This window comes from Phacochoerus africanus, chromosome 4 (genome assembly GCF_016906955.1).
Source record: "Phacochoerus africanus isolate WHEZ1 chromosome 4, ROS_Pafr_v1, whole genome shotgun sequence".
Taxonomy (NCBI): domain Eukaryota; kingdom Metazoa; phylum Chordata; class Mammalia; order Artiodactyla; family Suidae; genus Phacochoerus; species Phacochoerus africanus.
The window spans coordinates 147,956,712-147,983,887 of NC_062547.1; the positions used below are offsets into that span (position 1 = coordinate 147,956,712).

The 27,176-nt window shown below is 44.8% G+C and overlaps 1 protein-coding gene across 2 annotated transcripts in view; it reads right to left on the reverse strand.

Moving 5' to 3' along the window:
• PPP2R2B (protein phosphatase 2 regulatory subunit Bbeta) overlaps positions 1-27,176 on the reverse strand; it is a 295,991-nt gene that overhangs the window by 86,155 nt on the left and 182,660 nt on the right. For both annotated transcript variants that reach the window (XM_047778974.1, XM_047778973.1), the window contains 2 exons: positions 25,141-25,306; positions 18,077-18,189 (listed from right to left, as the gene is read on the reverse strand). In XM_047778974.1, coding sequence (XP_047634930.1) covers positions 18,077-18,189; positions 25,141-25,306 — 279 coding nt within the window. The remainder of the gene's footprint in view (positions 1-18,076; positions 18,190-25,140; positions 25,307-27,176) is intronic.

Consider the following 27,176-nt stretch of genomic DNA (forward strand, 5'->3'; position numbering starts at 1 on the left):
CATTTCCTTTCTTGTTCATGCCCAAGTCTTTACAGGTATCTGACTCAAGACTCTCCCCAACTATTTATTTTTCCTTCATGAGAACTCTTTCATTTAAAATGACATTCCATTCTAGACATATTTATGGGTATGCAGGTTTTTTTTGGTCTCGAATTATAGAAAGCGAGACAAACCCAGCTCTTGAGTTATGACACCAAATATAGGAAGGCGTTTTCATTTTTTTAAGGTTGCAGATTTAGGCAAGCTAAGTTTACAGACTGTTTGGAATTTCGATCTCTTAACATAGAGGACATCTGCAAATGCTTCTGTTCATACATTGTGGTTTTTTTTTTCCCCAGAAAGGTCCAATGCCAATAAAGCTGATCCGCCTGAGTTATGGCTTTTTCCCCTTCTGATAATCAGTAAAAATTATGCAAAGGCACAGCACTGTTATCAAACAGAAATAGAGGGCAATCTAATTCCACCTGATTCAGAACTGGCCTGGCACATTGCTTCTCCAGAATCTATCACACCACAGATGCTGGCAGAATGCTTTCTATAAAAAACAGACCAATTAAGGGGAAAATTTCTGGAAAGTCAGTGTTGGTGTCCAATGTCGTATCTGAATTTGGAAACGTAGAACAGGTTGGTAATGAGCTTATGTTGGAAGAGAAAATAGAGTTTTTTCTTTTAGTGATCAAGACAAAAGAGAAAATAACAAGAGAACTTTTTGGGTTGTTTTTATTTTAGGGAAAGTGACCTACTTGGAAAGTTTCTCTTCATTGCTAACAGAAAATAAAAAAGACAAAAGGCCTAACATCTGAGAGTGGATCCTTTAACCTAGGCAAAAAATTCTGCATTTTGGGTGACTGGTGATTGGCAGCTGAAGCAGAGAATATGAAGGGAGATTCACGACCAGAGTCCTGAGTCAACTTTTCACAGCTTTCTAGGCAGGAGTTGATGCCACCATCCACAAGGCCACTCACCTGAGACTGGCTGGAGCTTCCTCCTTACCAAGGAGGTCCCACTACAGCATGCAACATTCCTAGCTCACTGACACCCATTTTCTTTTGGCTGCACCCACATCATGGAAATTCCCTGGCCAGGGATCGAACCTGCGCCACAGCAGCAACCTGAGCCACTGCAGTGACAATGCTGGATCCTTAACCCAATGAGCCATAAGAGAACTCCTACTCATGAGAACTTGAAGGGTCACTGGTCCCTCATACACAGGTGTGGCAGGGTGGCAGCACACTTTGATTTATCTGTAGAGATTCCAATGGATGATTTATTTTCTATTATATCCTTATCTCCACTTACAGAGAAAGTTTTATTAAGAATCTTTCGTGGAAACCTCCTTTAGGTCAGAGATGTGAACATGCACCCAAGAGTCTTAAATACTAGGGATGACGTATCTTAGGCCAATCAACTCTGGCCATAGGATCAAGTTAGCTGTCTCCTGCCTCTTCCCTCTCCTCACAGAACTGTATGCTTCATTCCAAAAGCGGCAGCTGGGGTCTACCAGTTGTCTCTCTGTTCTGCGCATTCCTGATTCCCAACCTGGCACTTGTCACCTGTTACTGAGGGGTCAATACTAAAAGTCAGATACTGTGCTACTATTTTTTTTTTCTTCCTGATAAGAAGTCCTTTGATGTGGGTACTTGACGGATTGTAAAACTGATACTTTGAAAGCTAAAATTAAAAGCCCCAAAGCCATACAAAGACAGAGCTGGGATCTGAATCCAGAGTTGTTACTCTAAAGTCTTTTAACTGCTACACTAGATTTCCAGAACAGTGCCAACCGTGGGCTTTCCTCCTCTACTAAAGGGTAAGTGGAAATAAGTCGACTTCACATTTCTTCTGGCAATGAGAACATTTTGCTCACACATTCTGAACAAACAGGCAATTATCTTGTTTTATTTAAAGTATTCATGTGACTGGCTCTTTCGGTTCCCGTATCTCTCTGTGTACTGTCTTGACTCTTGTTTTGGGTTTGTTCATGTAAAGTTTACTGCATTTCTTTCTAGGTCCTGGGGGTTTTAACTGGCAGAACACATTTAGGGCTGTGTTGTAATTTTGAAGATTTGCTTCTCTCTAAAATACACGAAGGATGGAACAGAAGTCTGGCTTCTCCGTTATTGGCAGCAAGAAGTACCCAGACTGGACAAACACACGGTTCCCTTTTCACATGAGAGTGCCACTGACCAAAGCCCTTTTCAAATGTCTGGGAACTGGACTTAACACTGTCTAACCTGGAGAATGAACCAGTTCCTCCACAATTTTCTTCACACTGTCTAGAGTAGCCCAGAAGAAACACAAAACAGTGTTTCTTGAGGTCTGTGGCACAAGTTAGTGGTTTGAATTTTCTCTGTGCTGGGGCTTCTCCAGCTGGAATCTTCCAGGCTCTCATGTTTTGCTAGCTGCTTGGTATTTTATTGACATAATGCAGTGAAGATCTGGGCACTGCCCAATCAATTTCAACGTTTAAATCTTTATTGAATATCTCCTGATGTGCTGTGCTTCATTCCATCTTTTTTCAGTTTTATGCTGTCCCCCATTTCCCCCCTCACCCCAAATACCATGACATCTTGGACAATGAGATAGCAGGTTAGCCAGGCTCTCAGAGTCTCAGAGATTTCCACCCAGGGAGTGAGAAAAAGGAGAATGCCAACAGCAACAGTGATGACACAACAGGGAAATCGAGGACCACAGAGAGCACAAGTGCAGTGCCAAACGCGCTCCCCTTTGGAGTCGGGGAAGCTGTGGCGGCTGCTGTTGCCAGATCAGCGATAGCAGCCACTGGGAAATGCCAGGGAAACAAACTCCCCCTTCCTGGAGCCAGTGGGCATTTGTCTCTGTTGCTCCTCTGGGCACAGGGCTCTGCTCTCTCTGCATGGACAGCAGAGTGAACCTGGCTTTGGAGCCAAGTAAGCGTTCTTTAATATGGTTCTGCACCGCTACCAACCTCAGCCCCTTCTCTCTCTCTCTCTCCGGCCCAACTCTTGCATGGAAAAGTGAGGCAATGATTCATACGTTGTAAGCACTTCTGACAGGTGCACTCGATCTTGGCTTTCTCCAGCCCCGGGACTAATCAGGAGCTTAATTTTTCTTTTGTGTAATAGGGAGCTCTCAGGTTCTACGACCCTCCGAACAATTCAGTCACTCAGGGGATGACTCACCTTGGAGGGAGGACACCTTGATCTTGGAGGAGCCCCATAGAGGCCATGCCCTGACACGGACCAAAACCGTGGCAGGTAAGGGTGGGAGGGTGACATGGCCACACTGGCAGAACGCTACTGGCTTTGGAAACTTAAGCTCATCATATCCGCCAACAACCTCCTAGGTTATGCCGGCAGCTCTACTGCCTTGGTGTATATCCTGCCTTGAGTGCAGAACATTTAGCTATTGAGCAAAGAAGAGCTGTTTCCAAAAAAAAAAAAAAAAAAAAAAACCAGTGCAGAGAAGAAAGGATCTGTACTGCTCTTGGGAGAAAGGGCAAATTCCCCAGCAAGGTCTGTGATGGTTTGGCCATAACCTGGCTGCCTCGTCAGTGACATCTTGCTGGTACCCTCCCACCCTGCCACCTGCCTGCTCAGAATTGCAGCCACTCAGGTCTTCCCTCTTTAGCCCTTGTTCTCCCACAGACCTTCCCACCTCTGGGGCTTTGTCCACGGCACTGCCTCTGCCTGGAAGGTCTCCCTCCGCTTCTCTCCATACCTACCTGCTGCTTTGGCTCTATTTTTTCCAAAATTTATTATTATTATTATTATTGAAGTATGGTTGATTTACAATATTTCTTAAAGTTCAGCTCTATGATTAATTCCTCAGGAAATGATTCTCTGTGCTCCCTGAATGGATCGATTCCTTCATCGCCTGCCCTCCTATGCACCTGATACCTCTCCTCTGAGCCTGCATCCCAGTGTCTGTTTTTTTATTTGAATCAAATGCCCTTTCTGCCAAAGGAGACTGAGGGCATGAGGTCACGGGCAGGGACTGTGCCATATGGGTTCACGGCTGTAACCCTGAGGTCTATTACAATGCCTGGCTTATAGTAGGCACTCATAAATACCTGTAGAATTAGTGGAAAAAAAAATTTAATAAGCACGAGACCCAAGTGGCGCCTATGTTTTTTTTTAATTTCTTGCTTGTTTTTATTTCTTTTTAAAAATTTTTATTTATTATTTATTTTTTAATCTTTTTAGGACTGCACCTACAGCATATGGAAGTTTACAGGCTAGGGGTCTCATTAGGGCTACAGCTGTCAGCCTACACCATAGCCACAGCAACGTGGGATCTGAGCATCGTCTGCGACCTTCACTACAGCTCACAGAAACGCCAGATTCTTAACCCACTGAGTGAGGCCAGGGATCGAACCTGCAACCTCATCATTCCTAGTCAGATTTGTTTCTGTTGAGCCAAGATGGGAACTTCTGCTTATCCATTCTAAATGTAACTGTCTGCATCCACCAATCCCAAATTCCCTGTCCATGCCACTTCCCCCTTCCCCTTGGCAAACAGGTCTGTTCTCCATGTCCACGAATCTATTAATTGATTTGACCATCAAGCAGGGCAAAGGCACATTTCATCAGGACCAGTATGACAGCCATCTGCAAGTTCATGTGCAGAGATGACTTTACTATGCAAAGGAATAGTAGTGACCAAGTGTGACCTTGTTTTGTTACTTACTTACTTACCTAACTATCTAAACTTACAGCTCCTGAGCTCCTGCTCTTGTAACAGCATTGATAATCTCATGTTTCTCCCCCAGGGTGCTTTTCTCAGATGCTCTCTGCATTTGGAAAGCAAATTATTATTTTTTTTTAATGAAGTTTTCAGAGTTTCTAAATGTCTGCATGTTTGGAATTGAAAGAGCAGGATAAATGGATGAAGTTTTCACCTCGTGTCTGGATGTTTTAGAATTAAACAATGTCTTTATTTAACTCAAGCTGCAGAATTCTCAACTCCTGAACACAATCAGAGGGAGTGGAATCACAGAACAGAAAAGCAAATGTTGAGAAGGAGTTGAGACAGGGTTTAAATACACAACAGGATGGACTGTAATGTCAGGGGATGGGTACAGGATGGGTACAGGTGGCTGGTGCTATTACTGTTTTCAAATCAAAGCTCATAGTCTGCTAGTTCCTCACGGGATTCTAAGCCCCATGTGAAGGCAGGGACCACACATGGCTGTATATATGGAGGCTTCTTTTTTTTTTTTATAAGTGCAGATTAAAGAAATGATAGGTTACACAGAAGGAAACATTTGTGAACAGTGATGGCTTTTAGATTAGCTAATGGGGCATTTCTGCCTCAAGAAGTCTCTGACCAGCGGATAAAGCTCACACTGGCTCAGAGCATGGAGAACCACTGTTATCAGGAGGCCAGACACCATGGCGGCGAAGAGTGCGGGTCCGCAGTTAGACAGCGGGGGTGAGCTCTGGTCCTGCCCCTTGCTAGCCAACAAGTCTGCACAAGCTGCTTCCTTCACATGGAGTCCAGCTTCCTCACCTTTGAGGCAGTGACAGCAGTTTTCAGCTAAAAACTATGAGGGTTAAGGTGAAGATGAAATGAAGACGTATGCAAGATGCCAGGAACAGTGTCGGGGACAAGAACGTTCTCAGTGAAGGTGAATGAACTTGAATGTCAAGAGGGAGGCTCTGCTAAGGCTCATACCCATCACGGGATCCTGTGACTGGATGGCAGGAAGATGAGCATGAGAATGCTGCCAGGTTAACCCCCGCTCCCCAACCCACTTCTGGCCACCATCTCCCAAAGTGCAGTCTATCATTGTACTGCTCAAAGTAATGGCTCCCTGGACTGTTCGCTAAGGGTCCGTGACACGATAAGGAGCTCAAGCCAAGGCAGTGCTTCGTCCATTGAGAAAGGCTTGCAGTGGAAAAGAAAACTGTCAGCTGAGCTCTGCAGTGGGTTAGTGAGGGGAACGGTTCATCCTCTGGTGCAAGCTCTTTATCGTGTTGTGGACTGACACTGGGCCAAGGACTGCGCTTTGAGTGGAATGCTAAAAAGAACAGTAATCCTATGAATTAAGAAAAGGGTTTTTATGGTCAAATAGGTCTGGTGGAAAATAATGCATGCCCTATATCTTAGAACTTGATATCGTATACTAAAGGTCTTAAAACCCCAAAGTAAATAAATTCGTTTAAACGTATTTAAGCTAGGATTTCTCATATATTCTTGAGCGAGAAACATTAGTGAGTGTGTATTTGTTTTTACCACTGCTTTTAACCTTTTTTTTTTTTTTTTCGGTAAAGAACATGAGCCCAGCGGATCATCTGATCACAAGAACAAATTACAAGAGTGTGAGCCATCTTTGGTTCACTCAAATACATACAAATTTCTGGTAGAAATTCCTTTCTTCTGGCTCAATCATTCCAAAGCAATCAGAGAATTAAATATTTTTCAGTTGATTACAATCACCTTTAACATAAAACCATCCTTATAAACCATTTTCCTCCAACCAGTTTCTTATTTTTATGCATCAAAGAAAAGAATGTCTCTTCCTCTATGCAGTAACCTCTAGGGAAATACTTAAAACCTTTTTCTCTGGTAAGGATGGGTGTTTAAAATCAATGCGTCGGTTGAAGCCTGGTTTTCGATGTATTAAGATCAAAGTGATTGCATTTTCTACCAAACTTGACTCCAAATCCATTTGTGTTAATGATTTTCTAGAAAAATCTTATGTGTAATGAGTAGAGGCCCTAGAATTCTTCTTGTAATTTCAAATGAGTTCTTCGCATAACTTAGTAGCAAAAGGGATATAGGCTCCCATTTTTGATCTTTAGTTAATAAGTTTCATTGGAAAACAAATTCTACCAATCAGCTCAAGGCTGTGTTAACATTCTAAGGCTTCCTGAGCAACACACTTCTTGGGCCGCGTGCACACCTGCGCATGCCAACACATGCACGTGTCGTTTCAGGGGCTGCAACTCACACCTCTCATTCCAGCCACAGTGAGCTCACATGGCAGAGCCAGAACCTGGTCTAGGGCCCGTGTCTTTCCCACAACACGCATACATCAGACACCCATTCCAAAGATTCAGAAAACGGAGATACTTCCCCCCACCCCCGGATCATCTAATTATGCCTGGCTTTTTCACTGACTTTAAAAGTACACAGAGAGGAAGGAAATGATGGAGAAAATCATTCTAACAAGTTCACTTCTGGGTTCAGCGTGAATTAGGTTGGACGCAGTGATAAGATCCTTGCTTGCAAAGCCTGGAAAAGATTAGCAGCCTGCCCTGGCCTGGCCAACCCTCAAACGTCTCTGAAATTCAGGCCATTCAGGACCAAGGTTAGGAAGAACTGGGTCATAGTCAAGAATGCTGTGGCTTCTGACCGGGTGTCCTCGAGATAAACTACGGAGGCCGCAGAAACATCAAGACTTTCTTCTCCAACAGGACCCTTTTCCTCGGCCGACACTGCTGGACTTCTCAGCTTCTCCCTGTCATGGAGCGGACCTGCGGGGAGTGTCATTTACCAGTTCTTATCACGTTTGAGAAGCCATGGATGCCTTCCAAGGGCACTGGGAACTAGATCTTAAGCTAGGTATAGGATTCTGCTTATATTTTCATTTATCTTGGATCTAATTACTACATGGTAAATCCAGCACAACAAAGAGCTTTGAGATGAAAGCAAATATTTTCCTGTTAACGAATATGCTCTGAACCCAAGGCAGCTTCAGGGAGTCAGTGCAAACATGCATTTGCGATAAAGCAGGATGGACTGCTGGATGTGCTATTGTCAAACTGTCATACTGCTTTGAACTTTTTCAATATATTCATCAGCTCTTCCTGAAACTCCTGGTGTCTCGGTGAAAAACAGGATGGGACCAGAGAGGAGAAAGGCGATATTTACCGAGCATCTACTAGCATAAGGCATCACGCCAGTACGGCCAGCATGTTATTCCATTTTATTATGACCTCTGTGGGGAGAAGGCGCGGCGATTTCCATTTTACAGATGAGGCTGAGATGTGGTCAGGGGGCTTGAACTTTCTTGGAGACTCTAACACGGTGCTAAGACCACAGACTCTGGAGACAGACCTGACCTGGTTAAGAATGTGACCCCGCCCTTAGCAGCTGTAGCCCTGGGGCTGGTAACTTTAGCTTTCTGAATCCAATATTCTTATCTGTAAAATGGGGATAAACCTCACAGGACTGCCGTCAGATGTAATGAGACAGTACCTATATGTGCCTAGCAAATGGCCTGGCACACAGTGTGTATTGAACTGAAGTCTATACTCTTGTCACTGTTATAGCACTCGGCCATTAGGCGGGCTGCCCCCTGACTTGACCAGCAGCAAGAGGGGGAAAGAACTTGAGTTACAAAGGGCAGAGCTGCACACACAAAGCAGTCATGGTTGACTTACAGAAGCTTACTTTAATCAAAGCACTCCCACACCGAGGTCTATGGAATGAGTGGCCAACGGGGACCTGCTGTGTAGCACAGAGAACTCTGCCCAGTATTCTGTATCTATGTGGGAAAAGAATCTGAGAGAGAATGGATACGTGTCTCTGTATGACTGGGTCACACTGCTGTGTAGGAGAAATTGTAACAGCCTTGTAAATTAATGATACTTTAATAAAACTCAAGAACAAATCAATCAAAGCACGTCCACAGTGTGAGGGCAGCCATGCTCTGATAATAGTGCCGCCTTCAGACTATTCCACACACAACCTTGAGGCAGGAGGAGGGAAGCAGGCAAAGGAAAAGCTTACAGAATCCAATCAGAGAAGCTTCACTTTGGGGAGTGGACCTGACTGTCGTTATGCGAATGGCCCTCAAACCCAGCTGATCTTCAGAATGCCCGGGATACAGCTGAGACAGATGGATGGTGCCTTTGGCCTGGCGCCTGAGGATTCTGAATCCGTTCAGACATTCCCAGAGTCTGAGCATCATCCGGGTTTGGCAAACCATGATGTAATCCACACACCCTTTCTGCTCCATCTTCCTCCCAAACAAAACACAAACCTCACCTGTGCCCAAGCCGCCAGCAGCTTCTACGTCTCCTTCACAGTTTTCTCTCTAGTCCCTGTTGACTCATAGCTTGGCTTATACCGAATATTCAGAGGAATGTATCAGGCAGTCTGTTTCACACAAGGGACAGGACAGTAGTATGGATTTTAGAATCGTAAAGACATGAATTCAAGTCCAAGTGCTACCACTTACTTACTGGTGCCTGACCTCAGGCAGGATGTTTAATCTCATTGGCTTTGGGTCCCATAGCTCTGAAATAAGCTTCGTTTTAGAACCTACATTACAGGTTTATTCTGAGGATTAAAGTAGCCAATATATGGAGCATCCTGGGAACACAGTAAATGCTCAATAACTGTTTGCTGCTCTTCTTCTTATCCCGACTGAAGTGCTTCCTGTGCCTCACAGTGAACACAGCTGACACTGTATCACTGAATAAGTCCAAAGACCAGGACAGGGACCCACACCTGTCACCCCCCCACCCCCAAAGGCAAAACATGTCAAAATGCAGAGGCTTGCTGGTGGGGGCAGTGCCTGGGTGCCTGTGGATGCTTGCTGATCCCATAACTGAATCCCCATGACACAGAGGGATGGAATCAGATAATGATGGCAATCAATAATGATAACAGAAATTATTTTTTATTTTCATAACACAGGGTCTGTGCATCCCGCTGAGTTACACACATCCCACGCCAGCATCCACTTGCAGGGCAGTCAATCAGTGGCGGATGGCAATATCCCCCCCACCGAGACAGAGGGGGCAGGATGGAGCAGAGGGTGAGAAATTACCCACACCAGAGTGACACATTCACAAAGTTAATCTAATCCCGGGGCCAGCCGGGTGCCATTGCAAGCCTGTGAATACGGTACAGCCTTGATTGATTTTGCGTGGCAGTAGCTAAACACTTCATTGTTATTTGCAACAAACATAAGGAAAGGAAAGCTGAACCTGTAAAAGGCTTGGATATTAAGCCTCTAGAGCATCAATAAATCATAAACTGAAGTCTAGAAAAATTAAAAATGGGTAGGGGAGGACTGTATCTGTGTCCTAAGAGGCCCCCCTTGTCAAAGCGTAAGCCCCCAAATTAAAACCTAAGCATGGATGGCGGATCCTGACTCATCCAGGAATGTGCCCTGAAACTGGCCTGGGGTGACCCATCCTCTCTGAGTAAGCATCACTGCACGGTCACCACAGGGGCAGCAAGAAAGCACAAAGCCTGCCGTCGAGACGGAAAGCCTGTGGTTCTCAGTTCTGCCTCTCAGAACCTCCGTTTCCTCCTCTGATGGCGATCGCCGCAACCAGATCATGAGAGAGACAGAAAGAGCAATTCACCTTCTCCTCACCCCCCAAGATCCTTGGGAGCAGCAAATCAGACCCCTAGCATTGGAGACCATCTAACCTGCGAGATGCCTCTTGAAAACTTGGTCCTGCTTCTTTTCTGTATGTCTTCTGAACTGCCTTCGCAATCTTCTATCCTTTTCTCAGGTCATTCGCCCAATTTCAGCGTTTCTCAAAGGGTGGCCCAGAGGTCACCCGTGTCAGAGTCATCCATGGGTTTTCTGTCAATGATGTCACGGATACAACTCAGCCCTTCTCAAGCAGAATCCCGAGTGATGAGGCCGGTGACTGTTGGAAAATGGTTCCCAGGTGATCGTGCTTAAACTAATCTCATGTTGCAGGCATTTGCAATGTGTCCCCTCCTTGTCCCTTGAGGACAGAGGGCATGTTTGACTCACTTTGCCATAGGTACTTAGCACAGTGCTGGGCACATGGCAGGCACTCAATTAATAGGATAAAGAATACACTGAAAAACTCCACGTGTCAGATGCTGGCGTCCTCATTGTGTCTAGATCATGGACCACACAATAAATAGTCCTGTGTAACAGTGAAGGGCAGCGCCTCTGGGACCAGACAGACCTGGGCTCCATTCTGGACTTTGCCACTTAAGCCAGTGCTTGTGTCCCCGAGCCCCTGCTTACACACCTGTAAAACGGGCACGATGCTTAAGCCAGAAGACTGTGATAAGGAACAAACTATAGAACATACATACACCTGCTCAGGGCCGAGTCTGTCATGAGGAAGGGCTGAATACATGTAGATGCTGTTATTGGTAACCTTAAATTAGTGGTCTATTTAATCAGTTCTCTTGAAACACAGATTGGGCAGTTAAACTAATTGTGTCACCAACATCATCACTTCTGGGAAAACGGTCTGTCTGACCAACCTGTCTAATCCTATGACCTGCTAGCAATAATCCTCAAGAAGCTCCCTTCAGACTTTGGAGCCGCTGAACGCTCATGCTGATTTGCCGCTGTGCCTTAGACTGTGGCTGGGAGGGTGTCTAAATTGCCATCAAGGGTATTTGCAAACAACAGGGTCATTAAATGGAAAAATGTGAGTCCTGGAAAGTCACAACAATGTGTGCGTCCTGAAGGGAGAGCAAGGCAGAAGCAGCCACCAGCAGAAGGCGTATAAAACTTGGTACAACTTAATCTCTTCTCTAAAAGCAGTGTATCCATCGTGAGCCCACCCAGTGGCAAAGAAGACTTTGCAGCCCTGATCCTTGCCCTCGGTCTCCACTGCTCCTCAAATCTAGCTCATAGAGCTACCTTGGCCAAGGAATTCTGAGCAACACCAATCATGAAATTAATGAAATTCCCCTGCTCTGCAATCATGAAGGAGTAGTTTATTCCGTGAATACCGACAGCTCCCTCCCCCTCCCTTCTTTTCCTTCCCTCTTCTTTTTTTCCTCTCTCTTTCTTTTCTTTCTTTCTTTCTTTCTTTCTTTTTTCTTTTTCTTCTTTCTTTTTCTTCTTTCTTTCTTTTCTTTCTTCTCTTTTTTCTTTCTCTCTCTCCTCTCTTCTTCCCTCTCTTCCTCTCTTTCCTTCCCCCCCCTCTCCCCCCTTTCCCTCCCTCCCTTTCTTTCTTTCTTTTTTCTTTTTCGCTGCCCCACAGCACATGGAGTTCCCTGGCCAGGGGATAAGATCCAAGCTGCAGCTGTGACCTAAACTGCAGCAGTGGCAATGCCAGATCCTTAACCCACTGTGCTGGGCTGGGGTTAGAACCTATACCAACAGTGCTCCCAAGATGCTGCTGATCCCACGGCACCACAGCAGGAACTCCATCAATTACTATTTTCTTGGGAAGCAGCGGTGGGGAATCACCATGAAAATCATCAGATTGGGGGTCAGATGGGCTTGAATCTCAGCCACCATTTTCACTTTTGAGATTTCACCATCTCAAGTCCTGAGATCTTGAGCAAACGAGCTCTTGTCGACTCTAAAACTGAGTCTCCATGGCTATGAAATCTATTCCTTTGACAAATGTCTACTGAGCACCTACCACGTGCTGGAGAGATGACTCGAGGCTCCTGTTTTCCGGGAGCCTACATTTTAGTGGAGCGGGAGGGGAGGCCACCAGTGGACAAATGAGACAAGAGGCTAGGAGGAAAGCTAAGAATAAAGGGGCAGGGTAGGGTCACTGAGAGTGAAGGGCAAGACGGGCTTGTGTTTTTTCTCTAGGGAATTCTAGGAGCGCTTCTCTGAGAAGGTGGCACTTGAGCAGAGACTTAAAGGAAACGAGGGAGGGAGGCTTTGGATGGTGCGGAGAGAATATCAGAACCTACCTGGGAGAGCCACTGTGGGGATAAAACAATGTAAGGATACCCAGCTCACCCCCTGGCATATCATAAGCACTCGATAAATGTGCCTCTTGTTATTACTATTAAAATTAGCTCTCAGGAATAGTCATTAGAAGACTTGAGTTCATTATAGCCTCTTCATTTTGGGGAGAGGTTATTATTTTTATATTTTTTATTTAAGGCTGCACATGCGGCATATGGAAGTTCCCAGGTTAGGGGTTCAATCTGAGCAAAAGCCTCCAGCCTACACCACAGCCACAGCAACGCCAGTTCCCAGATGTATCTGGATCTGTGACCTACACCACAGCTCACAGTGACAATGGATCTTTAACCCACTGAGTGAGGCCAGGGATCGAACCTGAGTCCTCATGGTTACAAGTCGGATTCTTCACCTGCTAAGCCACAATAGTAACTTCCTGGAGGCAGGTTACAGCAAGTCTCAGGTGAGGAGCTCACATCTTCCAGGTTCCATGTTTGTAACGCAAAAGCACATCTGCACCTGACCTAGGTTCCCAGGGCACTGGCGGCCAACAGTAATGAAGGGCGTAATAACTCCGGGCTCATTCTGCACGGCTCAGTACCCTCGTGGGCTGATGAAGTTACTTCAACTCCGAGTTTCCGCTGCTACAAAAGGGCTTGAGGGCCTCTTGCCCTGTGGGTGTTGGGAGGCTGGAAAGGAGGGCACGGAGCGTCCTGCTAAGTGGGACTACCCAGGATCTCAAGGTCTCTGCTTCTCCACACTGAGGTCAGAGGTCTGGAAACTTGGTGTGTGTGAGTGTGGGAGAGAGAAAGAGGGAAGGAGGGAGGGAAAGAGACACATATGCACACCTGACCTGGAATAACAATGGCTCTCATTACTAAGAAAACCAGCTCAAGTGTCCAATGTATGTGTCCAAGTTAACGAGCCATAGCTCTTGATTTTCAGTCTCAGCTCTGCATTACCAGTGGATAGACAGTGGGAAAGTCATTTTCTCTCTCTGACCTGACATCAGGTTGAAGGGCTCAGGTCCCTGTGGACAAAAGTCTGATGCTCAGCCTTGAATGATCTTGGGCATCTTACTGAACCTCTGCGAAGCTCATCTGTTCAATGAAATGGATCTCACGAGGTAGCAAACGCAGAGAGTGTGCAGCATGGTACACAGGGCGCAGTAAATGCACAATAAATACCAGACACAAGCATTTTCATCTGCCAAACACCAGCTCTGCCTTCCTCACTGGTTGGTCTCAAGATCAGTTGGGAAATTGGGTAAGCAAACACTTTGCGATAAAAATGATATTTTACAGCTCCTATGGTGTCATTATTAAACTTTCAACACAATTATTGCTTCGAATGTTGTAATCTTGAACAGGGGATGCCATTTTCATAGAAGGGCTTCTCAGAGTCTCTCTGGGTAACAAGTGACTGGATTTGAAATGCTATCTTGCATCAAAAAAGGGAAAAAAACCCTGCATTCATACTTTGAAAAGCTGAGCCTCCCAGCACTGAAACTGAACAGATTCATTACTCAGTGAGGATTAATTAGCTGTCAGGTGTTATTAAACATTCTCCCTCTCAGGATCCATGTAGAACTGGAAACTATGAAAGTGAAAGAGAGGTAATCATAGGAGAGGGAAGAAAAAAAAAAAAAAAGCCACAATTGCTGGCCATGCAAATTTCCAGAGCGGAGCATGTTAGTAAATTATGGTCTGATTAATATCACATCAGCTCCTTCTCTGTCTGGAGTCATTGTTCTCAGGCTAAGGTCTTCAGGGTTGCCTGGTTTTTCTTCTACCCGCTGAGATCAAAAAGAAAGGAGGCTGGCCTTTTCAGTGTTTGCTTTGAAAAAATGCTGGAGTGTGGATGTTTACACTGAAATGAGGATACTTGAAAGCCTAGGAAAGCAGACGAGGTGAAATCAGATCCAAGTCTCACAATACGAGAGCAAAGAGCACAAATGTGTCTCCGAGCCGGTGCCATAACTGCTGAAAGGATTGAAAACTAACAGAGGCTCATAAAAATGAGAGTGTGCAGGAGCCTTAGCGACTGAGTCCAGGGACAGCAGACCTTTGTCTCAACCTCCAGGGGCTCACAATAAAAACACAGGTTCCTCTGGACCACCCACCTCGCTGAAGAAAATCTCGGGGGCTGGGAATCTGCATTTGTAACTGGCTTGTGTTCCACGGCTGCTGGACCACTGACTTTGTCCAGTCCTCCAATCAGCAGCTTAGAAACTAAGCACGGAGAGAAGAAATGGGATTCACTGGCCCAGGGGCACACAGATGGTTGATAAGAACGCAAGAAACAGGTTGGGGTTTCCTAAGTCCCACTTGCCCCTTCGGGGCATCCTTCCATGTTTGATATGTACAAGTCCCCTTCAAAGCATCACTCTGTCACCTTGGGGACAACCTCTGCTCTAGTGGGAGCTTCCCTAGAGTCCTTCTCTCATCATCATCATGGGGATGGCATTCTCCCAGGGCCACATGCAGATCTATGAAAGCCCATGAGACCCATAGTGGGGACTGGCTATGGCATTTGAGAGATTCCATCCACGTAGCAGACAAGAGCCAGGTGACATCTGGGCAGAAGTTCGTGTTATAAACTCCCCAGTGGCACCTAATCCACCTGTTTCCCCCACAGGGCAACAAAGTCCTGGGGATGAAAGACTGTCTTATTCTTTTGTATCACCAGCGTGGTGCTTGCTACTTAGTAGACATCAGTGAATCGTTTGCAGAGTGAATACAACAGTACAAAAAAGTATAGGCACGAACAATAGGAATTTTCTCACAGGCATCGACTTTTTATGGGTAGGGGGTAATAAGAGCCATGAAAACGGTGACGACGATAGTCATGCTAAACCAATGGCAGGGAACCAAAGCCACTGCGCGTGTTCTGTGAGGGGGACACTGCACAGGCCAGGCTCTTTTTCACACACAACACTGAACTGAATCCGCATAACAGTCCCAGGAGGTAGTGACTCTCTCTCACTCCTGTTACGCAGACGGGTGGATGAGGAGTTTAACAAATGTGTCCAAGGCCCCCAGCCAGAAAGGAATGGAGGCAGAGTTTTAACCCAGGACCTACTGACTCAACATTCATGCTCTTCACTGCGCTGCCGGCCAGCCTCCCGACCTTCTGGGTATTTAGAGCATCCACTTTGAAGAGGCAGACTGGCATGGCTGCTCTCCCGGCTGAAGGCACAGGTGAATCAGAAAAAAACAGCAGCCAACACCTGCTGGCTCAGAAGAAGCTCAGCAGAAGACCAGATACCCCTTAGTACTGGGCATACCTGAGACAGCCTAGCACTGTGGCCAGCAAAGAGTCTGTGCTCAGATGTTTATCTGCTGAATAAATGGATGAACAAAGAAAGGAATGAATGAATGAATGAACCAACACGTGAGCTAATCATTCAATTTCCATATCTGCCTCTAAACGTAGGGTGACAACTGGTCTTCAGCAGGGCATCTGGTGCCTCAAAGCACATATTTCACATGGTTTTGAAAGCCCCCTGGGGCCAGGGTTAGTCCCAACACATGCCTGCTTTATCGTCCACATTAAACACTCCAAAACTAAAGATATTACCCAGTCCTAAACCACTTTAAGCTATACCTAGAAAGCCTTCCTTTAAACGTCTGCTTTTAGAAATCCATTTTTAACACATTCCCCACCAGCCCTCTCCGGGTCTCCCAGAATGAGATATAATTTCTGCCTCCTTTGATCCAACTGCAGTTCCCTTTCACTGCATGTATCTTACTCTCTGTGGTGTCTTCATCATTTGTGTATTAATCCTACCCCCCCTCTTCCCTTACCAGATTGTGAATTTCTAGATGGCGAGAAGGAAGCTACTGAGACTAATCGCAGAGATCATTTCTTGAGCACCAGCCAAGGAGTAAGGGCTTTCCATCCTCACTGCATTTTAGCCTCAGAAGTTCACACATAAAAAGCTTTTGCACAGCAAAGGAAACCCAAAAGAAAACAAAAAGACAACTTACAGAATGGGAGAAAACAGTTTCAAATGATGCAACTGACAAGGGCTTAATCTCTAGAATATATAAACAACTTATACAACCCAACAGCAAAAAAGCCAATCAATCAATGGAAAAATGGGCAAAAGACCTGAATAGACATTTCTCCAAAGAAGATATACAGATGGCCAACAAACACATGAAAAAATGCTCAACATCGCTGATTATAAGAGAAATGCAAATCAAAACTACCATGAGATACCACCTCACACCAGTCAGAATGGCCATCATTAATAAATCCACAAATAACAAGTGCTGGAGGGGCTGTGGAGAAAAGGGAACCCTCCTGCACTGTTGGTGGGAATGGAAACTGGTACAGCCACTATGGAGAACAGTTTGGAGATACCTTAGAAATCTATACATAGAACTTCCATATGACCCCGCAATCCCACTCTTGGGCATCTATCTGGACAAAACTACTTAAAAGAGACACGTGCACCCGCATGTTCATTGCAGCACTATTCCCAATAGCCAGGACATGGAAACAACCCAAATGTCCATCGACAGATGATTGGATTCGGAAGAGGTGGTATATATACACAATGGAATACTACTCAGCCATAAAAAAGAATGACATCATGCCATTTGCAGCAACATGGACGGAGCTAGAGAATCTCATACTGAGTGAAATGAGCCAGAAAGACAAAGACAAATACCATATGATATCACTTATAACTGGAATCTAATATCCAGCACAAATGAACATCTCCTCAGAAAAGAAAATCATGGACGTGGAGAAGAGACTTGTGGCTGCCTGATGGGAGGGGGAGGGAGTGGGAGGGATCGGGAGCTTGGGCTTATCAGACACAACTTAGAATAGATTTACAAGGAGATCCTGCTGAATAGCATTGAGAACTTTGTCTAGATACTCATGTTGCAACAGAAGAAAGGGTGGGGGAAAAAATGTAATTGTAATGTATACATGTAAGGATAACCTGACCCCCTTGCTGTACAGTGGGAAAATTAAAAAAAAAAAAAAAAAAGAAGTTCACACATAGTAGAGCCTCAGGTTCACTGTTTTGCAGATGGAGAAACTAAAAGTAACTTGCATGACTCAAGTTCAAAAAGGCTAAATGACTACGTGAGATTCTGTAAGAGGTCTGTGACACTCAGAAGTTCATGTTCTAAATCATGAGACTCCACCTTCCCATCGGTACCCTGAAGATGCTCCAGGCATTTTAGATGACGTAAACAGACAGAGGGTAAGAATACAGTCACGTATGGCAGTGGCCATGGGGGCAAGGCCTCAGGAACAGAAGGAAGGGCATGGATTTACAGTCATCAGAGCTCGGCACCTGTCCTACTCCTCCGTCTACCACCAGTGACTCAGGTAGTGGGGTTTCTGGTTCATCTCCTTAGGCAGTGGCAACTTACAGCAGCAGCCCGAGTGTGCCAAACCTCCCCTGACCCCTCCCCTGACCCCAGCTGCCAAGGAGGCTGAAAGAACAGCCTTTGGGCTCACCCGCAAGGTTGTGATGGTGGCAGGATCCCGCAGCCGGCCCTCCTCATCTTTCAGATTGTAGCCTTCTGGCCTCTTATCACGCTCGCTGACTTTCCACAGCTTCACAGTTTTATCTGCGGAGGGCAAGCAGAGGAAATCAAAACGACAGTGAGAGTCAATTGGTCAAGGGGTCTTTTTTTCTCTTTTTTTTCTTTTTTTCCAGGACGTGGGGAAGCAGGGAGAGGTGGAGATCACGATGGAGGGGCCTGCTGGAGAAGCTGGCCCATGCTGAGGGCTTCCGTGCACAAATATCCAGGTACGTGAAGGCAGAGCTCATGTTTCAAAACGAAAATACTTATTATGCTGAGACAAATGGTTTCCCTGACCACGGGCTGTTAATGCAGAGCTTACACACGTACTTGGTTCACGCAATAAAAATATTTACTGGACACTAAAGAGAAGTAGCCACAGATACAGAATTAAATGATGCAACTGTGTTAGCCCTTTCCATGGAGGGTTTGTTAAATATTCACAATAACCCTGAGACCTAGGTCCTATTATCACCCCCACTGCAGTGTCTCACTTCACATAATACTGTCCCTAGTGAGACCTGAAAGGCCCTGCATGACCTGTACCCCTACTTTCTCACTCGGATGATCTCACTGTGCACCCCACTCCTGTCACTTCCTGTGCTCCGGCCACTCCAGCTTCCTTACAGCTCCTTGCATAGGTTAATCCCACTCCTGCCTCAGGGTTTTTGTCCTGGCTGTGCCTTCGGCCGGGAAAGCCCTTACTCTCTCTCTCTTTTTTTTTTAATCTAAATTTAAATTTTATTTTGTTTCTAATTGGAATTTTTTTTTCCAGAATTCTTTTTTTTTTAAATTTATTTTTTTAATGATCATAACAATCTGATTTCACAGGATTTCCATCCCACAGCCCAGGCACAACCCCCAACGCCCCCCTTACTCTCTCTTTAAAAGAAATTAGTTTAAATTATAGTTGATTTGTAGTGTTGTGTCAATTTCTGCTGTATAGCACAGTGACCCAGTCATACACATTTATACATTCTTTGGCTCACACTGTCTTCCATCCTGTTCTATCCCGAGACTGTACGGTAGAACCCCACTGCTTCTCCAGTCTCAGTATCATAGTTTGCATCCACTAATCCCAAACTTCTCATCTATCCCACTTCCTCCCCGTCCCCCTTGGCAACCACAGTCTGTTCTCCATGTTTGTGAGTCTGTTTCTGTTCTGAAGATGGGTTCACCTGCGCCATAGTTTGTTCATTCTTAGGGGTTTGCATGTATATCATGCATTATCACATATCAGGAGGAAAGAAAATAGTAGAAATGGATCTCAAACATTTCCTGAAAGTTAGTTGAAAATGTGAAGAGATTAGAGCTTGCAGCTTCATGCAGTCCTTCCCTATTTCTTTTGTAAAAATTGCTTGTTTATTTTATTTTTTAATTGTTATATCCCCATTACATTTTTTTTCTATGGTACAGCATGGAGATTGCACCATAGTTTAGATTCCACATATAAGTGATATCTTTTTTACAAGACTGGTTCCTTTACTTTGCTCTCTCTGTTTATGTCCCAATCTCAGAACCAACCTACACAAAGATGTCTTCTTGAGAGTACTTTTCACCACCTGGCAACTTCTTTGTCTCCTCACTAGGATATAATATCACTGGAGCCAGGGATCCTGTCTGTTTTGCTCCTTGCTGTAGCTCAAGCACCTCGGACAGTGCCTGGGGCACAGGAGATGTTCAGTTAACAAGAGGTGGATGAATGAATGAATCTCACCCAGGCAGAGCATGGTGCTCGCAATACTTGGGGAGGTAAAATGAGAAGGTGACTCCTTAGAATGCTTTCCCCTTGCAGCAGTGTTCCCTGAGTCCCCAGCTAGAAACCCCCTTTCTCACCTTTGTACCGTCTCAGAACTTTGTACCCCTTGCTGAGCCCTGTCATTCTCTATAGCAGTAAAAACAGGCAAGAGCGCTCCCATTCCTATGGGAGGTAGGCAGTGCCGGGGGGATGCATGAGAGGGGCTGGGGGCTCAGGGGAGCTGGAGATGGCATATGTCTCACCGGTAGGCTTGCAGTTCCATTTGTTAAGGAAACATGTTTGGCCCAAATAGATCACATCTGTGGTGGCATGCCTTTGTAGGCCTTCCTTCTCAGATCCTGCGTTCGTTATTTGTCCTAACTTGTTTTCTGGATGGTAGGGACGCAGGCGCCTCCCCTGGGTCGTGCTCCGTGTCTACACAAGGTGGATTTGGAAGCAGAGGACCTTGGCCCCATCCCATTCCAACTCCAGCGGCCACGGGGCTGAGGACTGGGATTCCCATGCAGTAGGTGCCTAACTAGTCTTTGAAAGAGACGCACATGGGAGTAGCAGCTAGAGCAGGGAAAAAGGTGTGAAAGAGCCAATTACATCTGAATTTCAGATAAATGGGTAAAAGTATATCTCAAATACTCCCATCTTAAAATAGAGATACGTAATTTCTCTGGGCCTCAGTTTTTTTTTAAATCTGTCAACTAGGACAAGTAGTGCCTTCCTCATGGGGCACTTGGAGGACTCAGTGAAACTCCCTCTCTGCCTGGAGAGTGTTTAACACAGTGTTTGGCTTCTCATAACGGTTCACAAATGGCAGCTGTTGTTTGAATTGGCAAACTGGGCGATTATTCTGCCATAACGTGTTATCTGACGGCCGTGCCTGGGGTCCTGGAGCCCTTGTCTAGGCCAGGGGGATGCAGGGACCAGAGGGTGTGCCCCTGAACCAGCAGCTGCCAGGAGTAGCAAGAGGCGGGAGCCAGGCATTGTCACCATCTCAGGACGATGCCAGCACACGCTATTTCCTCTCTGCCACGCTGTCGGGGGAGGAAGGCCGCCCACCCCTCTGCCTGCCTTGAGTAGGATTTCTCTGCTCTCCTGCCCCTCGGCTCACTCCTCCACTGCTCCTTGTTCTTGGAGGTCTGAAATGCACCAAACCCACCGTGAAGTCGGATTCCTGCAACAACTTGGCTTCTCTAACAGAGAAGGGCCCCTGTGCCCTGATATGTGGGCATGACTCAGGCTCATCACGTCTGCTGAGTGAGTGTATGATGTGTGCGTTCAGCTGGTCTGTCCTGATTCAGAAGGTGAAAAAGCCTTTCAGATACTAGGCTGATTTTATAACTTTCTCTTTATGCTTTTCTGGTCCTACTCACTGTGAATGTTGGCTGCATAATGAACTGCTTTTTAGGGTGAGGAGATGAAACATGGGTCATATTTACACAGTCGCTCAGAGATCACAGTAGATTAGCTACTGTGGCTTAGAAGAACCCAAATCAGTGACTTTTAACACCAAATATTTTCTATTGCTTGGCTTTGGAATGTCTCCCATTCCAACTGCAAGGCAATTTTTCTCTTATTTTTTTTTTTATTATGAATGATAAATTGCTATACAGAGAAACAGAGAAATCAGAGATAAAACATAAAGAATAAAAATCTCTAGGAGTTCCTGTCATGGCTCAGTGGTAACAAACCTGACTAGTATCTGTGGGGATGCCGGTTTGTGCCCTGACCTTGCTCAGGGGGTTAAGGATCTGGTGTTGCTGTGAGCTGCAGTGTAGGTTGCAGATGCGGCTCGGAACTGGTGTTTCTGTGACTGTGGGGTAGGCTGGCAGTGGTAGCTTCGATCTGACCTCTAGCCTGGGAACTTCCCATGTGCCTCGGGTGCAGCCCTAAAAAGACCCCCCCCCCCCAAAAAAAAAATCTCTAAAATCTCACCAGTCTGGGACAACCATTATTGACACTCTGCATAGGTCTTTGTAGTACTTTTCTATGCATTTTTTTTGCAGTGCATAGAGGGGTACAAACCTATAAAATATCACATATATAGATTTTGTATTTTTCATTTTATTTTCTCTTTTTTTCACAACTGGTACATACAGTTGTAGAAAATAAAAATGAACACAAAAGTAAAAAAATTAAAATCTCCCTCAATTCCGCTATTATGAATTTTTTTTTTTTTGTCTTTTTAGGGCCACACCTACAGCATATGGAGGTTCTCACGTTAGGGTCGAATCAGAGCTGCCGGCCTACACCACAGCCACAGCAACGCCAAATCTGAACCATGTCTGTGACCTACACCACAGCTCATGGCAACGCTGCATCCTTAACCCAACTGAGTGAGGCCAGGGATTGAACCCGCAACCTCATGGTTCCTAGTCGGATTCGTTTCTGCTGTGCCACAATGGGAACTCCCAGTCAGAGTTTTACATTATTAAATAAAAATCTGGTTTTAAAACGGTTTACAGAATATGTCATAGTTTTGTTTAGAAACAAAAATCCATGCCTCTCGGCTTTTTTCTTTAAAAGACATGAACAGTTTTTCTCTCTGGATGGGAACACTTTTCTTGTCTTCATTTTGCTTCTCCGTATTTTCTAATTTTTTTTACAATGAAAATGTATTCCTTGCATAGCATGAAAAAACAAATTCAGTACACATTTTCCTCTCATCATAGATGTTAAGATAGAAGCAGACATCTAGGTATAGCAATGCGTCTTCATCTGGTGAAGAATTTTAAGGTCTAGATTCACACTTGAATGTTGGTTTTATTTTTCATTCAACATTGTGGTTGGGATTCTAGCAGAAGATAAAAACTGCACCCAGCTATAATGAGATAAGCACCATTTAGAAAAAGGATAATTGATGGTGAATTCAATTCAATTCCCCAGGGCTGGGATGCCTGGAGTCATTCTTGACTTTATTATCACACAGCTCTTCTCGACTCAGTATCTTGAAGCTTTGTGGATAAAAAAGTCTGAGGACCATGTGGTGGTTACAATGAGTAATGACTTTTTCTTTCTTCTGGCTGGCTCTCTGAGTGGTTTATCATTACTCACGGCAGCTTTTAAACACAATCTTATCATCTATCTTCATTTTCTCTTTTGTACAGTAATTCCAATTGTCTTCCATTAATTTTTGCATGTTAACCTATTTGGCTTAAGGGGAATACTCAACCTCAATATTAGTATAAAAAAGAAAATCACATACGAGCATGGGAATTTTTCTTCTAAGAATCATTTTTGAGATGCTTTTGGCATATGAAATAGCATCCCAAATGGGAAGATAATATCCTTGTTAATCAAAAAACTATTTAAAAACTCAATTAACAGAACATTATGCTATATAATTAATCTTCATTGCATTTCACTGATTTCCTTCCCATCCCCCGCAACAAAGTTGTTAATACATCTTTGAATTTTATTGTAAAAATCAGGAGGCTATATTTCATAATATAAAGTAAGCTCGCTATAGAAGATAATCAGATGCTTTTTCTCTGCCTAAAGTAATTCGGTCAAAATCATCAGAAGTTTCTTCCACTCTAAGTACTTTTGAATCTGCAGAGCCTTTGAGTGAAACTTAAGCAGAAAACAAAAATGGGAGAAACTGAAACAAATTCATGCAGTTTGACTTTCAGGAAATCAAGGTCAAAAAAGTAAACAAGGAGTTCCCGTCGTGGTGCAGTGTTAACGAATCCGACTAGGAACCATGAAGTTGCAGGTTCGATCCCTGGCCTTGCTCAGTGGGTTAAGGATCTGGCATTGCCATGAGCTGTGGTGTAGGTCGCAGACACAGCTCAGATCCCATGTTGCTGTGGCTGTGGCGTAGGCCGGAAGGTATAGCTCCTATTCGACCCCTATTTGCCTGGGAACGTCCATATGCTGCGGGTGCGGCCCTAAAAAAAGACAAAAAAAAAAGTAAACAGAATAAGAAACACAGCTACGAGAAAGAATGAAGTCACTTGGAATCCGGAAAAACTGATGCATGGAGATCTGGTCATGTTGAGATAAGCTCTGCTGGAGTAACTAAACTGGCTATTTCAGAATTGTCATTTTGGAGACTTACACAATGGCTTTTTACATTTGAGGGATTTTGGGGGTTCGTATGCATTCCAAACTTTCCCCCACTGTTTCATAAGATTAAAATAAAACTCATTGTAAAAACTTGGAAAATAAAACCATAAGAGGAACAAACTGACAAGTCACCCCAAATATACAATCAAATTTAGTCATGATAAATATCTCGGTGTGCTTCCTTTCAGTCTTTACAAATGTTAATATATGTTTCATCATAATAAATACATATTTGCACTTTTTTTTTCCACTTAACATGCCAGCATTAATAAATGTAGAGGAGAGTAAAAAGCAAATCCCTTGTTTCTTGATTTATATTTCAATGCATGCTGCTTAAAGACTCACACATAGGATGAAATGAATCACTCTCCAGCTTATCTTCTGGGAAGAGGGTGTTTATATATACTAATTTTCTTAACTGGTACGCCACTCGATGAGCACCCTTTTGTGTATGATTTTATTCTAAATTGTGTAGAGCAGAGATGGTTTCTTTCAGCAAGGGTGTTCAGATACTTTAGGGTTGGTAACTCCTCTGTATAACGGCTTACAGAATAATGCTGAATTGGGTTACAAATCCCTAACATCCTTTCTCTCTGACTATCTATGTCAACTCCTCCTGAGGCAACAAGTGCAAGAAGAGTTATGGAGGAAGGAGGAGGAGAAACTATTCCTTGATCCCTTCTATGACGGGGTCTCCTCTCTTCCTGACCTGTGTTCCTAGCGGAGAGCTTGATGCTCTGTGTCAGAGACTCACAGACATCCGCTTTTCAAACCCCCAAATATATTCAGGGATTAGCTTCTACTGAGCACGCCAAACACACAGGGATGGCAAGCTTCCCTTCTTGAACTGTGTTCCCAGAGTAACATCCAGTGAATTGCAGTCAGGAAGTCACATTCCAAAAACACCTGGAAATAATCTGCCTTAGTCAAAAATTGCAGATAACAGGTCTCAGATAATTTGGTCATAAATTTGTGATTTTTTTTTTTTTTAAAGAGTAACTACTATTTCCTGAAGGCTATCCTGTGCCAGGTGTTCTGCTAGGCATCTTGCAAATATTGTCTCTAAGTTTTTCAACAGCCCGAAAGGCAAAAAGGAAAATGGCTAAGAGAGATTGAAATCCATGGTCTGCCAACTCTGTCTCTGAAAATACCAAACGAGATGAGTCACCTCCACGTACCATTAGTAGACAGAAGGAAGTAGGCTGCATTCTGCTGAGGGAGCCATCTTATTTTATTGATTTTTTCTTCGATTTCTAAACTCTTCAGGTAATCGAACTCGGGTTCATGGCTCTGGAATGTGCTGTAAACATTGTATTCACCCCTGCGATGGACCTGATTTTTACTCTGCAAGAAGGAAACACACACACACACAAAAGATTGAGTCATGTACGCCAACCATAAATTCATCAAGTTCCTTCTTTTTTTGAGCAGAGTCATGAGGGGTGGGACAGGCAGGCCTTGTCTGAGGGGACTGTGGGCAGGACTGTGATGCCACAAGCTCCTCCTCGGCTCAAGGCCCTCAAGGGATCTGGTCACGCACCCCTGGTGTAAACACTGGCGCCTCCCACATTTACATATTTTAATGAGTAAACTACATATATGAACTGCTGCACGAATATATGGTATACATAAAAATATATATGGAGGAGTTCCCGTTGTGGTACAGCGGAAATGAACCCAACTATTATCCATGAGGACGCGGGTTCGATCCCTGGTCTCGTTCAGTGGGTCAGGGATCTGGCATTGCCCTGAGCTGTGGTGTAGGTCATAGCTGTAGCTCCTTTCTCCCGGTGATTCACAAGTTGTCTCTGTGCTCACATCTGTTCTGTTATTCATGTTGGAAAAAGGAGAGAGAGAGATCCCTAGTGTGGGAACTTGCACATGCTGCAGGTGCAGCCCTGAAAAGCAATATATATATATGTACATATACATATATATATATATGTTAAAATAGGACATGATTTTAAAATCAATATAAATGGAAGCTCTAATATTTTTTGTGTCCCATTGGATGTCTTGGACACCCTTAGGAGTGAGCCATCTCATGCTGACGTCCACCAAGTCGTGTAGCAATCCCTTACCAAGAGCACAAGGCTATAACACCTGCACCTTTTACTGGCCTTTCAAAATCTCATCAGATCCTCACGGAATCTCTGAGAGCGGGCAGGGCAGGGAAATGGACCAAAAAGGCTCAGAGGTATGAAAACCATGTCTCCAAGGTCACACAGCTTATAGGCAGCGGGTCTCTCTCTCCTTTTTCCAACACGAACAACGGAACACGTGAGCGCAGAGACAACATGTGAATCACCAGGAAGAAGGTGAGACGTTACACCGCTTTCCCCCAGCTCGATGAGGCAGAGTGCACACAGAAGGAACTAAATAAAAGAGGAGAGAACAGAACAGAAAGCGAAGGGGTGCAGAAAGGGGCAAGTGAAAGAAGCCGGGCGGACAGGAGGAAAAAGAGGGTGTGTGTGAGAGAGAAGGGAAGTGCGGAGGGGGGGTTCATTTCAGGTATTTTATTTTATTTTGTCTTTTTAGGCCCGCACCCAAGGCTTATGGAGGTTCCCAGGCTAGGGGTCCAATTGGAGCTACAGGTGCCAGCCTACCTCACAGCCATGGCAATGTGGGATCAGAGCCTCGTCTGAGACCTACACCACAGCTCACGGCAACGCTGGATCCTTAACCCACTGAGCAAGGCCAGGGATCAAACCTACAACCTCATGGATGCTAGTCAGGTCCATTAACTGCTGAGCCGTGACGGGAACTCCCATTTCAGGTATTTTAGAATCTTAGGACCAAGAGCCTCATGATTCCAGCTTTGGAAAACTGCGTTCAAAAACTCAAATCCAGGTCTTATTAGACATCTGCCATAAAACCTTGACTCTTAATAAAAGGTTTAAAAATGTTCTATTTCTGGGCAGATTCTGAACATTCAAACCCAAGTCTCAACTGACTGATGGGTGACGGTGCTGATGGCCAGGTGTTGAATGTACCTGGGAAGTCACTGGGGTTCCTTGCACGAATTCTCTAGGACTTCACCCCTTCAGGATTCGCTCCCAGAAGCTGAAAAGAGGCCTGGCCTGGCTGTTTTCACAGGGCTGTGTTTCTCAAGCTCGGTATTCATGTCAAGCCTAAGCTTTTCGGCCAAGTTCAACATTTAACTGCATGTTCCAATCCTCAACATCGATTCCTCCTTGAACAAAACCACTCTCCT